This window comes from Schistocerca americana, chromosome 6 (assembly GCF_021461395.2).
Source record: "Schistocerca americana isolate TAMUIC-IGC-003095 chromosome 6, iqSchAmer2.1, whole genome shotgun sequence".
Taxonomy (NCBI): Eukaryota; Metazoa; Arthropoda; class Insecta; order Orthoptera; family Acrididae; genus Schistocerca; species Schistocerca americana.
In genome coordinates, this window is record NC_060124.1 from 605,882,080 (window position 1) to 605,897,703 (window position 15,624).

Consider the following 15,624-nt stretch of genomic DNA (forward strand, 5'->3'; position numbering starts at 1 on the left):
GTTGTTTTACAATTGTAAGCCCATACCTATACCTTCATTATTCCTCCATCTAACACAGTGATAAGTTGTGCTGTCATGCATCAAACTGAACAACAATTATAGAAAAATAAACTGTGAGCTAAGAGAGAAAAAATTATGATCTGTGCAAGAAAATGATCTCTATTCTGAGTTAGCAGCACAATCCTACAATGAGGCAGTTGTCTATGAGATGATTAGCAATCAAATAAAGGGTTGCTAGGATCTGATGCAACTACACTGATTAATGCTTCAAGTGGGGAACTACTGTGGGATAGCACTTGCACATGACAACAGAGTGATACAATGAATGTTTCTTTCATTACTGTTTAATTAAACAGTGATTTAGCTCATATAATGTAAGTTTATTTTAAATTAAATGTCATACTTGGTGGACATTTAATTCACAGTACCCAGACCAAATATACTAAACTAACTCTTGCTTACTCCATTTTGAAACTAGCACTACCTTGCTTGAAAGTGAAACACTGTCTAACTCTTTAATGTGAAACATGTAACACACTCATACTGATAAAGCAGCAACGAGCTGCATTTAAGAACATTTGACTAATCTCTGTGATATATTTTGTTTAGATAAATGAATGATTGTTTTATGTCTCCCTCACTGCTATGAAGAAGACACACTTCTGGTACACCTCAAGTTGCTTCTAGATGAGTTTTCCCATTACAGGTGCAATAACCATTTTGTAATGTACAACATTTATGCAAGTATCATAAAAAATACTTAAGTTAATTCAATGTGTTATTCTAATAATTTAATAAACATTAAGCATCACTATATTAAATCATTATCCCTGTTTCCCTTCACAGCTTTAGATTGTCTGTGGGACTGATGCCATATGCCGAAAACAAAGAGATACATTTGGCCAGCAGAAATTGTCAGTGCTGCTATTGCAAATGGCACAGCCAAAATATCTAAGAATTTTGCCTTCACAAAGGTTTAGTTCAAGGATTTCAAATACCAATGCCTTCAAATTATTCTGTCATTATTCAGTTTCAAATAACAAGGTCATGGCATTCCTTTGTTATATAAGTAATGGCACAACTGGTAACATTTTCTCAATGAAATTACAAGTCTTCCAGCCAGTCCCACACACTTCTGCTATTGTGTAACTGAGATGCTTCTTTATACCGAGCCTCCCATTTGAGCTAAATTTTAGTACCATCACTAATTTTGAAATCCAATATCAAAACATTAAATCTTTCATGGGATCACCTGTTCAAAATCATTGTCCTCTCTTTGTGTCATCCCTTCTTAGTAAAAGAACAGATATAAAGACAAAATATGCAAGAAAGAAAGAAAAATGATATATTTTACAGTATGAAAATCTAGATCCTTCCATAACTGGCAATTAAGCAAATTAAATCTTGAACTTTTTTTTTCACACTTGATTTTTTTTTTTAAATAACATGATTTTGCATATAAACAACCTTTATAGAAATAAAGTAATTGTACATGTTTCAACATAATTTTGAAATGGAATTTCATAAAGTTTATCTTCTTATTTTTCTGTTTCCTTTCCATTCCAGATGTTGGCAACTATCTTGGCAGTGCTTTTACTGTTACTTGCAGCTCTAAATAGCTCTGTAGATGTTTTAGAGGTCCAAGTCTTCATGTTCTTAAGCCAGCACTTTCTTCCCTGGTATTTTTCCTTACAGGATGGTCTGGAGGAGATGGTATCTGTTGTTGTTCTGCATGATGTGTCCCAGGTACTGGATCTTTCTTGCTTTCAGGTTGGCCAGTACTTCTTTCTCTTTCTTTATTCTTTGTAGAACCTCGACATTTGTGACATGCTCTGTCCACAGTATTCTTAACATTCTCCTGCACAGCTACATCTTAAAAGCCTCCAGCCGCTTACCCAATGATTCTGTCAGAGTCCATGTTTCAACACCATAGAAGAAGGTGGAAAATACGTAGCAGCGTAGAAGTGTGATTTTCGTCGTCATTGCTAAGTCGTGATTCTTGAAAAGGTTACCCATATTATTGAAGACAGCCTTGTCTTTTCCAATTCGAGTTCCCACCTCATCAGAAAGATCCCACTGGCCATTTATTGTAGTGCCAAGGTACGTGTATTTATGCACTTGCTCTAAGTGATTTTGGCCTATCTTAATGTGACAAACAAGTACTCTGTTTTCACTGATTATCATTGTTTTCATTTTTTGGGGGTTGACATCTAGAACACATTCAGAGCTTTTTTGTGCAAGTCTATCAACAAGGTAGTGCAAACTGTCTTCACAATCAGAAAATATTACTCTGTCGTCAGCATACAGGATGCTGTTTGTATATTTTCCATTTAAAAGCACTCCCATCTCTACTTCATCAACAGCTTCCTAAAAGATGTGTTTTGAATAGATGTTGGAAATCAGTGGGGATAATATACAACCCTGCCTTACACCTCATAGAATGTCTATGTCTTCTGTATTTTCTCTTTCCAGCCTCACAGAAACCGACTGGTTCCAATATAGGTTCACAATTATATGTTGGTCTTTATCATCCAAACCAATGTTTCTTAAAATGTCAACAATCTTCTGGTGTTTTACTCTATCAAAAGCCTTCTGATAATCAATAAAGCAGGCATAAATGTCACAATTCACATCTCTGCACCTTTAAATAGTACCTGGATACTAAAAAATGCTTCGCACATGCCAAATGCATTTCTGAAACCAAATAGTGAAATTTGTTCTTCACAGATCTTGTAAATTCTTTGGTGAATGACCCTCAGAAAGATCTTTAGCAGGTGACTCATGAGGCTGATGGTGCTGTATTCACCACAAGTCTTAGCTCCGGGCTTTTTGGGCGATGTAATAAATTTGAATTTAAGCCATGCCCATGGAATGTTACCAGAGTTGTAGATGTCAATGACTATTGTGGTCAACCATTTTAAATTATCCTCACAGAGCAGCTTGAGAATTTCGGAATTCACATTGTTGGGACCAGGTGATTTACTATCTTTCTTTCCATGTTTGAAAACTGTTTTCCTCTAAAAGTTACTCAAATTAAACAGAAGTCTATAATAAAACCATCGATTACACAAGTAATAAAGATTTCCTGTAAGACAAAAAGGAAAATGTATCTGTCAACCAAGAATAGCTCCAATGCTGATTATTTAGCTAAATACAAGGAATACTGTAAAACATTAAAAAAAGTAATTCAGACATCTAAACAAATGCACTACGAGAAGAAGATAGCAATGTCAGGGAACAAAATAAAAACAATATGGGATATAGTGAAAGAGCAGACTGGTAGAACCAGAAAGGAACAGGAGCAAATAGCACTAAGGGTAGATGACACATTAGTAACTGATGGGCATAGTGTGGCAAATCTATTTAACAAGTACTTTATATCCATTACTGATAGAATGGGACTTTCAGGATCAGTAAATAATGCCCTTGAATATCTGAAACTAGCCTTCACAAATAGCTTCAAGTACATGAATATATCACTCACTTCACCAAAAGAAATAACGTCCATAATAAAATCTTTAAATACAAAGCATTCTAGTGGGTACGATGAAATATCAACAAAGTTAATTAAGGCATGTTCTTATGAGTTTAGTACAATTCTAAGTTACTTGTGTAACCAGTCAATTATAACTGGGACATTTCTTGACTGGCTAAAATATGCAGATGTTAAGCCTCTATTCAAGAAAGGGGATGAAGAGATACCATCAAACTACAGACCGATTTCACTTTTGCCAGCATTCTCAAAAATTTTAGAAAAAGTAATGTACAGGCAGCTGCTCAACCATCTGACCACAAATAACATATTATCAAGAACACAGTTTGGATTTCTGAAGGGTTCTGATATCAAGAAGGCTATTTACACCTACAGTGAAAATGTACTTAATTCATTAAATAACAAATTACAAGCAGCAGGTATTTTCTGTGATTTGTCAAAGGCATTTGATTGTGTGAACCACAACATCCTTTTAAGTAAATTAGAGTTCTATGGTGTCACGGGCAGTGCTGCAAAATGGTTCAAGTCATACCTCACTAACAGGAAACAAAGGGTGTCAGTGCAAGGGACTAATGAATTAAGTCATCAGTCATCATCAGAATGGGAAGAAATTACATGTGGTGTCCCACGGGGATCCATCTTAGGGCCATTGCTTTTTCTTGTGTATATTAATGATCTCTCATCAGTTACACTGCCAGAATCAGAGTTCGTTTTGTTTGCAGATGACACAAGTATTGCAATAAACAGTATGTCAAGTGTAGTTCTAGAAAGATCTGCTAATGATATTTTCATGGGTACTAATAAATGGTTTAAAGCCAACTCACTGACATTAAACTTCGAATCGACTCACTATATGCAATTCAGAACCTGTAAGAGGTTTCCACCCAGCATATGCATAAAATACGAAGAAGAGCAGATAGAAGAGGTTGACAGTCTTAAATTCCTGGGATTACAACTTGATAATAAATTCATTTGGGAAGAGCACACTACAGAACTGCAGAAACGTCTTAACAAATCTGTATTTGCAATTCGAGTGTTAACAGACATAGGCGACATAAAAATGAAAAAGCTTGCATACTTTGCCTACTTTCATTCCATAATGTCATATGGTATAATATTTTGGGGTAACTCTTCAAGTCAAACAAAAGTTTTCAGAGTCCAAAAGCATGTAATACGTATTATTTGTGGAGTAAATTCACGGACGTCCTGTAGAAACCTCTTCAAAGAACTGGGTATACTAACTACTGCCTCTCAGTATATTTACTCATTAATGAAATTTGTCCTAAATAATATATCTCTTTTTCCAACAAACAGCTCAGTTCATACATACAATACCAGGCACAAAAATGATCTGCACAAGGACTTAAAAGCACTTACTTTAGTTCAAAAAGGGGTCCATTACTCAGGAACACTCATCTTCAATAATTTGCCAGTAAACATAAAAAATTTAGTTACAAATAAAGATCAGTTTAAAAGGAGCCTGAAAGACTTACTAGTGGTCAACTCCTTCTACTCCATTGACGAATTTTTTAATAGAAACAAATGATGTATTGTATATATTCATACTATTAGTATTGTTATTTCAGCTTAAAAAAAAAAAAAAAAATTATGTGTTCCACATCCACGAGGATCTCCTCAGCACGGATCTATGGAACGAAAACTAATCTAATCTAATCTAATTGCAGCTTGTACTTCTTCCAGCAGAATTCTAGGTCCTGTTTTGCAATATATTTGAGGAAGTTCTGGCTGGTTGTGATAAAAGAGTTGTTTTATGTATGTTTTCCATGTTTCTTTAAGCTCATCTTGTCCAACTATTATTTTTCCTTCATTATTCACCAACCTGTTTCCTGTTCTTTTTCTTTAATTTCCTGTCACTTCCTTGACTTTTTTTATGAATATTGAAACTATCATGCTTTAATTGTAATTTCTTTATTTCATTGCACTGTTCCTGTATTTCTCTCTCTTCAGCTTCTCATATCTGTTTCCTGATCTCCTTGTTGATATTCTTGTATTCAGCAGGATTACTTTTAACTTTCCTCCTTCTGTCCATCATTTTAAGTATCTATTTAGTCATCCATGAGTTCTTTTTGGTGGCATTGGATTTCAAATGTTCTTCTTCAACTGATTCCACTATAGGGTTTATCTTTTTAATTTTCTCTTTGGTGCACAAGTTACCTGACAGAGACTTTAGTTCATTATTCAGATGGACTCCTGCATTTTTTCTTACAGAAGATTCTTTCAGTTTGCAGATATCATAGATTTTTTACTTTTTTCTTTTGGACTCTCTTCATTCTGAAATTAAAGACACCAACTAGGGAAACATGGTCCAAGTTAATGTCGGCACCTGGATAGGTTTTCATTGAGAGACAGCTGCTTCTGTACCTTCGATTTATCAAGAAATAATCAATCTGATTCCAGATAATATTTTTGTCTGAATGTCTTGGGGACTTCCAGGTGTAGAGATGTCTGGGTTGTAGTGTGAAGAATGTGTTAGTTATTATGAATCTCCACTCTCCTGCAAATACACTGAATAGTTTGCCTCTCTCATTCCTTTCATGATGTCCATAGTGACCTATAGTGTCACCTTCAGATCACCTTCCTATTTTGGCATTAAAATCTCCCATATAAAGTTTATAAAACAAGTGATATTGTTGATATGACAAATATCTTTTATTTGAATCAACTGTGGGTCCTTGGTGAAACATTGTAAATTAACTAAACAAACAGTTTTATGCATTTTTTTCATAAATTTTATTGTGGTTACTGCACAACATAGGTTTTGGGTTATAAGCCCATTTTCAAGTAAATTACTGATTGCAAAGATGATAAAGCATAGACGTAGATAAACATGATAAGGCAAAGATAAACTTCTCAACTTCTTAATGTATATGTCCTTGGCTCAATGTAAATTTACTTCAGTGACCATTGTTTGACAAATTACATATGGAATTACTCAATTTTGCAATTACACTTACATGATTGAACATACCTATGAATAAAGTAATGAATCAGCCAGGAACTCTTTATCTACTGATGGACTGAGGCCCAGAGTTGTACTTCTATCTAGAAGTTGTCATATCATATAAATGAGGACAATAATTGAATTGGGTTTGATCATTTAATAGTAGGTGTGGGTAATATACATGTCTGTTTTTTAATTCCTAGAATTTCTAACTGGCTGATTCCCCCCACCCCCTTTTTGCTCTCCGTCTAAGACTTGTACATTTATTATGTTTCTGTTATAGTAATGTTCCATTAAGGCTGAATCAGGCTTCTTCAGTCCCCGGTTTCCATGATTTCTATTAAGTTCTTTAAGCCTGATGCAGATTGACCTCCCAGTCTGTACAACATAGGAAGATTGACACTCCTGGAATATTACCTTATAAACCCCAATTTTTGTGATGACTTTTTGTCTTTTGCTTTGAACAAGTAAGTACCTATTGTCTGAGGGACATAGAAAGGCACAGAGAAACTCTTTGCCCTCAAAATGTTACTTATCTTGTATGGTGTGCTCCCTATAAAAGGTAATTTGCACCATTTCTTTTCCAGTTTGTCTGTATTGTTCATTTGGGACAGTAGGGACCTTGCTTGGTTTTTCATATTTTTACTTACAACTTTGTCAGTGATGCTGGAGTCAAATTCATTACTTGTGTCTTTTTTTTTAATTGTATTAAATTCCTGGTCAAAGTCTTCTTAGGACACAGGGATAGAAAGGAGACTGTGGATCATATGGTGAAATGCTGCATGTTTATTGGCTGTATAATGTTGGGAGACAGCCAGGATGAGTGTGTCAGTAAAGGAGTCTTTTTGATATATTTTAAGTTTATGGTTCTTGTCTTCTATTTTTAAGCTAATGTCCAGCAAATTTATGCTGGGTCCACCTAATTCCATGATGACCTTTATATTAGTATGCCACTGGTTCATATTTTCTGCAAATTTCTTGAATTGTCTATTGGAACCTTTCCACATACAAAGAATATCAACAACATATCTGTGTCAATACGCAAGATGTTTAGCCAATGGTTCGCTCTTATGAAAACCAGTCTCCCTCTTGTCCATGAAGTTTTTTGCTAGTAAGGGGGATACAGGTGAGGCCATTGCCAGACCATCTGCTTGCTTATAATAACTCTCTTGAAAATGGAAGTAGTTTTGATTTAAACAGCATTCCAATGTACTAACAATGCTCAGCTGTTCTTCTGGATTAATGGTGCATGAATATCTACATGGTCTTTCATTGGAATACTTGTGAACAAGCTATACACATCAGAAGAGACTAATTTTCCATTTGCTGGAACCATAACATCTGTTTGCTTGTTAACTAAATATAAACTTTTCTTAATGCTATGTTTCCTTCGTTCAGTATCTTCTTCAAAACAGTGTTGATCCTTCTGGCAATCCTGTGTACTGCAGCTTGTATTGCAGATACCGTTGGACAGATTAACACTTCTAGTTTGTGGAGCCTGGGTAAAACCAGTAAAACCATACAGCTGGAAGGCCCTAGGATTCATTTGCAGAATGCTCTTACAACTATACTCAGAAAAAATGTTGGGGCACTTTTTCTGCTTAGCTTGATCATTGTGATTAGCTGTTGGATCTCTGTAGCTGCACTGACTGGAAAAAATCTTCTACTTTCCGAAACTGAGCTTAATGGAGTTTTTGTTCTGGGTGGATGGCCTCCTTTCAAACAAGGCAGGCCTTTTGTGGTTGAGGTCATGTACACAGCCAGTCAAAGTCTCTCAAAATACTCGTTATTCCCGCAGTGCACAAGTCAGATTTTCAGAACCACTGGCAGGATGTAGGTGCTGAACATGCAGGTGTCAGGCCCTGGCTTGAGCCTGTGCTGCTACAAAATATAGCATGAAGCGAAAGGGTCTCAACACACTTCCGTGGTGCATGCCTGAAGTTACCTGTACATCTGCCAATGACTTAACAGTGAATATAACATGCTCTGTCCTCCTACTGAAAAAAATTTCTGCAAGTCAACCGATATTGCATCTATCTGTCTGCCTCGATCTGCAGCTTACCATTATGTCACGTCAGTTTCATGTTACCAGTGTTTTCAGAGCCCATACTGGTTGGCATGAAAGTCATTCTTCTTGAGATACTCCATTATGTTTGAGCTCAGAACGGACAGATCTCAACGGTACTGGATGGTTGTTTCATAGAAGGCTTCTGATACTGCTCTTGTAGCCAGGTGTGACCTGTACTTTTTTATTTTATTTATTTATTTGTTTTTTACTTGTGGGGGAGGGGGGGGGGTGGCAAGTTGTATAGTAGTTTTAGATTAAAAGAGGGGCTACTTTAGCTACAAATTTGGTATAACAATTGATAGGGGATGCATCTTCCCCCCACGAACCATAGACCTTGCTGTTGGTGTGGAGGCTTGCGTGCCTCAGCGATACAGATAGCCATACTGTAGGTGCAACCACAATGGAGGGATAACTGTTGAGAGGCCAGACAAACGTATGGTTCCTGAAGAGGGGCAGCAGCCTTTTCAGTAGTTACAGGGGCAACAGTCTGGATGATTGACTGATCTGACCTTGTAACACTAACCAAAACGGCCTTGCTGCAATGGTACTCTGAACAGCTGAAAGCAAGGGGAAGCTACAGCCATAATTTTTCTCGAGGGCATGCAGCTTTACTGCATGGTTAAATGATGATGGCATCCTCTTGGGTAAAATATTCTGGAGGTAAAATAGTCCCCCATTCGGATCTCCGGGCAGAGACTACTCAAGAGGACGTCACTATCAGAAGAAAGAAAACTGGCGTTCTGCGGATTGGAGCGTGGAATGTCAGTTCCCTTAATTGGACAGGTGAATACAGGCTTATAAATACAGAATCAAATAGGGGTAATGCAGGAGTAGGTTTAATTATGAATAACAAAATAGGCGTGCGGGTAAGCTACTACAAACAGCATAGTGAACTCGTTATTGTGGCCAAGATAGATACGAAGCCCACGCCTACTACAGTAGTACAAGTTTATATGCCAACTAGCTCTGCAGATGATGAAGAAATTTAAGAAATGTGTGATGAGATAAAAGAAATTATTCAGATGGTGAATGGAGGCGAAAATTTATAGTCCTGGGTGACTGGAATTTGATAGTAGGAAAAGGAAGAGAAGGAAACATAGTACGTGAATATGGATTGGGGGTAAGAAATGAAAGAGGAAGCCACCTGATAGAATTTTGCACAGAGCATAACTTAATAATAGCTAACATTTGGTTCAAGAATCATAAAAGGAGGTTGTATACATGGAAAAAAGCCTGGAGATACTGACAGGTTTTGGTTAGATTATATAATGGTAAGACAGAGATTTAGGAACCAGGTTTTAAATTGTAAGACATTTCCAGGAGCAGATGTGGACTCTGACCACAATCTATTGTTATGAACTGTAGATTAAATCTGAAGAAACTGCAAAAAGGTGGGAATTTAAGGAAATGCGATCTGGATAAACTGAAAGAACCAGAGGTTGTACAGAGTTTCAGGGAGAGCATAAGGGAATAATTGACAAGAATGGGGGAAAGAAATACAGTAGAAGAAGAATGGGTAGCTTTGAGGGATGATGTAGTGAAGGTAGCGGAGGATCAAGTAGGTAAAAAGACGAGGGCTAGTAGAAATCCTTGGGTAACAGAAGAAATATTGAATTTAATTGATGAAAGGAGAAAATCTAAAAATGCAGCAAATGAAGTAGGCAAAAAGGAATACAAACGTCTCAAAAATGAGATCGACAGGAAGTGCAAAATGGCTAAGCAGGCATGGCTAGAGGACAAATGTAAGGATGTAGAGGCTTATCTCACTAGGGGTAAGATAGATACTGCCTACTGGAAAATTAAAGAGACCTTTGGAGAAAAGAGAACAACTTGTATGAATATCAAGAGCTCAGATGGGAACCCAGTTCTAAGCAAAGAAGGGAAAGCAGAAAGGTGGAAGGAGTATATAGAGGGTCTATACAAGGGCGATGTACTTGAGGGCAATATTATGGAAACGGAAGAGAATGTAGATGAAGATGAAATGGGAGATATGATACTGCATGAAGATTTCAACAGAACACTGAAAGTCATAAGTCGAAACAAGGCCCCCGGAGTAGACAACATTCCATTAGAACTACTGACAGCCTTGGGAGAGCCAGTCCTGACAAAACTCTACCATCTGCTGAGCAAAATCTATGAGACAGGTGAAATACCCTCAGACTTCAAGAAGAATATAATAATAATCCAATCCCAAAGAAAGCAGGTGTTGACAGATGTGAAGATTTCCGAACTATCAGTTTAATAAGTCACGGCTGCAAAATACTAACGCGAATTCTTTACAGACGAATGGAAAAACTGGTAGATGCTGAACTCGGGGAAGATGAGTTCGGATTCCATAGAAAGATTGGAACACGTGAGGCAATACTGACCCTACAACTTATCTTAGAAGAAAGATTAAGGAAAGTCAAACCTACATTTCTAGCATTTGTAGACTTAGAGAAAGGCTATTTACAATTTGTACAGAAACCAGATAGCAGTTATAAGAGTGGAGGGACATGAAAGGGAAGCAGTGGTTGGGAAGGGAGTGAGACAGGGTTGTAGCTTTTCCCCGATGTTATTCAATTTGTATATTGAGCAAGCAATAAAGAAACCAAAAGAAAAATTCGGAGTAGGTATTAAAATCCATGGAGAAGAAATAAAACATTTAAGGTTTGCCGATGACATTGTAATTCTCTCAAAGACAGCAAAGGACTTGGAAGAGCAGTTGAATAGAATGGACAGTGTCGTGTAAGGAGGAGATAAGATGAACATCAACAAAAGCAAAACGGGGATAATGGAATGTAGTGGAGTTAACTTGGGTGATGCTGAGGGAATTAGATTATGGAATGAGACACTTAAAGCAGTAAAGGAGTTTTGCTATTTGGGGAGCAAAATAAATGATGCCGGTTGAAGTAGAGAGGATATAAAATGTAGACTGGCAATGGCAAGGAAAGCGTTTCTGAGGAAGAGGATTTTGTTAACATCAAGCATAGATTTAAGTGTCAGGAAGTCGTTTCTGAAAGTATTTGTATGGAGTGTAGCCATGTATGGAAGTGAAACATGGACGATAAATAGTTCAAACAAGAAGAGAATAGAAGCTTCCGAAATGTGATCCAACAGGAGAATGCTGAAGATTAGATGGGTAGGTCACGTAACTAATGAGGAGGTATTGAATAGAATTGGGGAGAAGAGGAGTTTGTGGCACAACTTGACTAGAAGAAGGGATCGGTTGGTAGGACATGTTCTGAGGCATCAAGGGATCACCAATTTGGTATTGGAGGGCAGCGTGGGGGGTAAAAATTGAAGAGGGAGACCAAGAGATGAATACACTAAGCAGATTCAGAAGGATGTAGGTTGCAGTATGTACTGGGAGATGAAGCAGCTTGCGCAGGATGGAGTAACATGGAGAGCTGCATCAAACCAATCTCAGGACTGAAGACCACAACAACAGAGGATGCATCAAGTCCTAGAAACTTGTTTAACAGTACCAATTTTTACCATCATTGCTTGTTGATTGTGATTTAACTGTTATACTTGCAATTAATATGAAAGACATTTTCGGTCTGTGAGATATTTTTATATTAAAATGAAGAGCAGTGGTGGCTACCTTAAAAGAAACTGGGGCCTTTTTGATTAAATGACTGACTTAATTCTGAACTTTTACAGAAGTTAATGCAATATCTTCTGAAAGTTGCACAGCCCACAGTCTTGTCTTGGAGAGCATATCTTCTAGTAGAATATACCATGAATATAAATATGTTTCCTTGCAGAAATTAGTATTAAATTGATTATTCGACTTCATAATATTAAAATGATTGCAGGTTCTATCGTATTTTACAAACATAATACTATGGCACCTGAAATGGTGCACTCAAACTATAATTATAAAAAAAAAATGCTTTCATATTTAAGAAAACAAACAAAATTATGAATCTTTAAAGAAAAGACAGATTTTTAAATGTGGTTAAATTTTAACAGTATATTTTAAAGAAATAAAAGTCGCACGGCAAACATTTTGTACCTAATATTTAAATCCTCTATCTGAAACACATGATATTCAAATTCATGTACTTGATATTCTGAATAGTAATAACAGTTCCAGTTGTAAATAATTAAGCAACAGCCCAAGAAAGATATCCTATGACCATTTCAGCAACCCCACAGAATTAATTGCATAACATGAATCAAGCAAACCGAGAGAGGCAAACACAGTTGCGAGAGAGTAAAGAGCAAAAAGAAAGAAAAAGAAAAAGAGGAGAGCAAATGAGAGTGGTGCCCTTGTTTCACTGCTGTTTGTACTAATTACACATTATGATCTATATTATTGATATATTATCCAGAGGAGTCTGGAATAGTTACATTACCTTGCGTAAATTTCATGTAAAAGTTGGGAATGTTATTAAATGCCTCCTAAATGATGAGATCACATTGTTTTGACTGTTGGAGATCAATATTTATCCATAGTCACTTCATTTGTTGTTTACATAATTCATTGGGATAAGTTCATAGTTTTACATGTTACATTGATAACTTTTCTTTCATTTCAGGAAAAAGGTGATTATATGAGTACATTTACATTTATGTTTTAGTGTTGCCCTTGTTATTTGACTAAGGCCTCTGTTCTAAATTGTAACTTGACTGTAATTACTCGTCCACCCATTCAGGTGCAGTACCAAGTAAAGTGGGGTAAAAAGCTGACGGATGGACATAGTCCTCAGTCTATTTCTTCACTGAAAATTGTTTGAATGTTTGGACAGCAAAGCACAATGCTACCTTGCATGTTAAAAGGCAGTACAAATATTGAAGAATTTCGTAGGCATTTTGTCATGTCATGTTGAAAATGCATTAAATTGTGAAGTCCATAAAATGTTCGCAATAATACCTGTCAAACAGGATTATTACATAAAATGTTAAGTTTTTAAACAATTCTTTTGTGTAAGAGTCTGTTATAATATAGTAGAATGAAGGCTTTCACGACCAGGTGACATGGCTGTTGATATACTTTCCGGGATGTGAGGTCGCGGTCCAAGAACTTTTCTGCTCCTTATGTTTCGTCCAGGACTGCGCTGGACTTCCTCAGAGGTGCTGCTCCGCTGAGTCTTGCCGACTCCAACTCCGACTCTGCAAGAATCAGCGGAGCAGCGCCTCTGAGGAAGTCCAGCGCAGTCCTGGACGAAATGTAAGGAGCAGAAAAGTTCTTGGACCATGACCTCACATCCCGGAAAGTATATCAACAGCCATTTTATAATATAGTTTTTTTCATTTAAACGTCTCATTACCTGAGTATGTCATAAATGTTCTTCCTCACAAATCAAAATTGTAAGTCCTTACAAAATTGGGTTCGATTAAGAGATTTTTCACAGTTTTACAACATAGAATACAAAGATTTGTAAATGCAATGATAGATCTTTTGACAGATTTAAAGAATGATGGTTCTTGCTGGTAAATGACAGTTGATGCCAAGACACTCAGGTGTGGAAAGGAACGTGGGAAGACATGCTAAGATTTGCAGCTGGTTACTGGATACAGGTGGCTACATCTTACTCTTCTGCAGGACAGTCATGCCGGGTATGGGGTACATGGAATACAATCAATTTAGCATTAATATACAAGCATGCAATTACACAGTTTGACTGAAAGAGGGTGTATTAGTACATGTATTGTCCTGCACATGCTTATAATGGTTGTATATTCTGTTCGTGGTGATAGTTTACAGTCTGTCCTGTCAATTGATTTCTTTTGTTTGCATTCTGTTTGATGCAGTGAAGTTTTACTATCTGTACTGTTGTCCACATTGTTGTTTCTTTCTGATTGCATTATGATTGTTATTTGTTTACAGTTAGCATTGCAGTTTATTTATTGGCACAATCACGTACCTCTACTGTTGAGCAGCGCCGTCGTAAAGATCGTTGCCTCCATCTAAAATTTGCCTTCTCTAATTAACAGAATAATTTGTACTCCATTGGTATGGGATTTAGGCTTGATCTTGACAGAAATTATAAAACATATTTTTCATCATTTAACACCTTCATTTAACACACACAGACATGAAACTATACAGTATGTCTTTACGCCAGCACATCAGAACAAAAGGGTAGTTAATACTAGAAGTAATAAAAGAATCTCGAAACCAGTCCTTTGTCTCTCAATGATAAAAAAGTTTTTTAGAGTATTCCTCTGGTATGACAGTCGAACAAATTTTCTTCTTGTATCTTTGAGATTAAATTACAACATTTTTTAGTTCCTTTTCACATATTATGCTCTTTCTCAATATTTGGTGGATGTACTGTTTCATTTGGGAAAATAACAATAATCTTTGAGTTCCTGATTACATTGTTTGTCTAGTGGCCCCAGGAATAGTATGTATACCATACCAAATGCTCTTGGTATTCCTATGGAATAAATGCACAACATTCATCTTTTTATGTATTGTGATGATGGGATAGAATGCCCTTGTGTAAAGTAAAATGTGGATTTGCTAGGGCCTTTGCTTGTGCTTCAATAATTGTGTTCCAACTTGTGTCGTCCTTCTGTTAGGGCCTGCATATTATCATGCATATTCAAATATGACCTCCTATAGTAGGTGTGATGGCTGTTGCCCACATTTATTTCATTGTTGATTGTTCTTGGTGTCGATGTACTAGTTGCTACACTGGCTGAAAAATGAGTTGTGCAAGTACAACTACTGCCTACTGTAAATGATGTAGCCGACGGATGCACAGTAGTGTTTCACAGTATTTTACTTTCACTGTTAAGAACACCCCCCCCCCCCCCCCCAATATTACACAGTTATATGGTCAGTGTACTATTGTTTAAACTTGGATAAGGCTCATTAATAGTTTTCAGGTGAACATCCACATACTGCTAGAATAGTTTACTGTTGAGTATCTATAATCCTTTCATCATAAGAATAAGCTTGATGTAAAGAAACACAAACGCAATGGTTGGTCAGAAGCCATAGCACATGTACACTGGTGTTGTTACGCTCTTCGAAGTAGGTCCTACTTATGTATTAGATATCTTATTACTAAGTTACATTGAATGAAACTTAAAGATATTCAAATGTATTAACTGCCATCAAAGTTTTTCTTGTATATTTGATTATTTTGATTTATTGACCCA

At 36.6% G+C, this 15,624-nt stretch overlaps 1 protein-coding gene across 1 annotated transcript; it reads right to left on the minus strand.

The window, feature by feature from the left end:
• Window positions 1-1,648: 1,648 nt before the first annotated feature.
• On the minus strand, window positions 1,649-5,546 carry LOC124620342. Its single transcript, XM_047147015.1, has 6 exons — window positions 5,519-5,546; window positions 5,186-5,340; window positions 2,655-2,990; window positions 2,479-2,592; window positions 1,951-2,367; window positions 1,649-1,801 (listed from the first exon to the last, which is right to left on the minus strand). Exons 1-6 carry the CDS (start codon window positions 5,544-5,546, stop codon window positions 1,649-1,651), a joined length of 1,203 nt encoding a protein of 400 aa, XP_047002971.1.
• Between the last annotated feature and the right edge of the window lie 10,078 nt (window positions 5,547-15,624).

What these genes read in the sequence shown, in the direction of transcription:
- LOC124620342 (XM_047147015.1), bottom strand. Translation starts at nt 5,546, where the DNA reads ATGATGGACAGAAGGAGGAAAGTTAAAA. An exon ending in CAGAAGGAGGAAAGTTAAAA is followed by an intron (nt 5,341 to 5,518) that starts GTAATCCTGCTG and finishes GAAAAAGAACAG; the next exon opens with GAAACAGGTTGGTGAATAAT. An exon ending in AAGCATTTTTTAGTATCCAG is followed by an intron (nt 2,593 to 2,654) that starts GTACTATTTAAA and finishes ATTGATTATCAG; the next exon opens with AAGGCTTTTGATAGAGTAAA.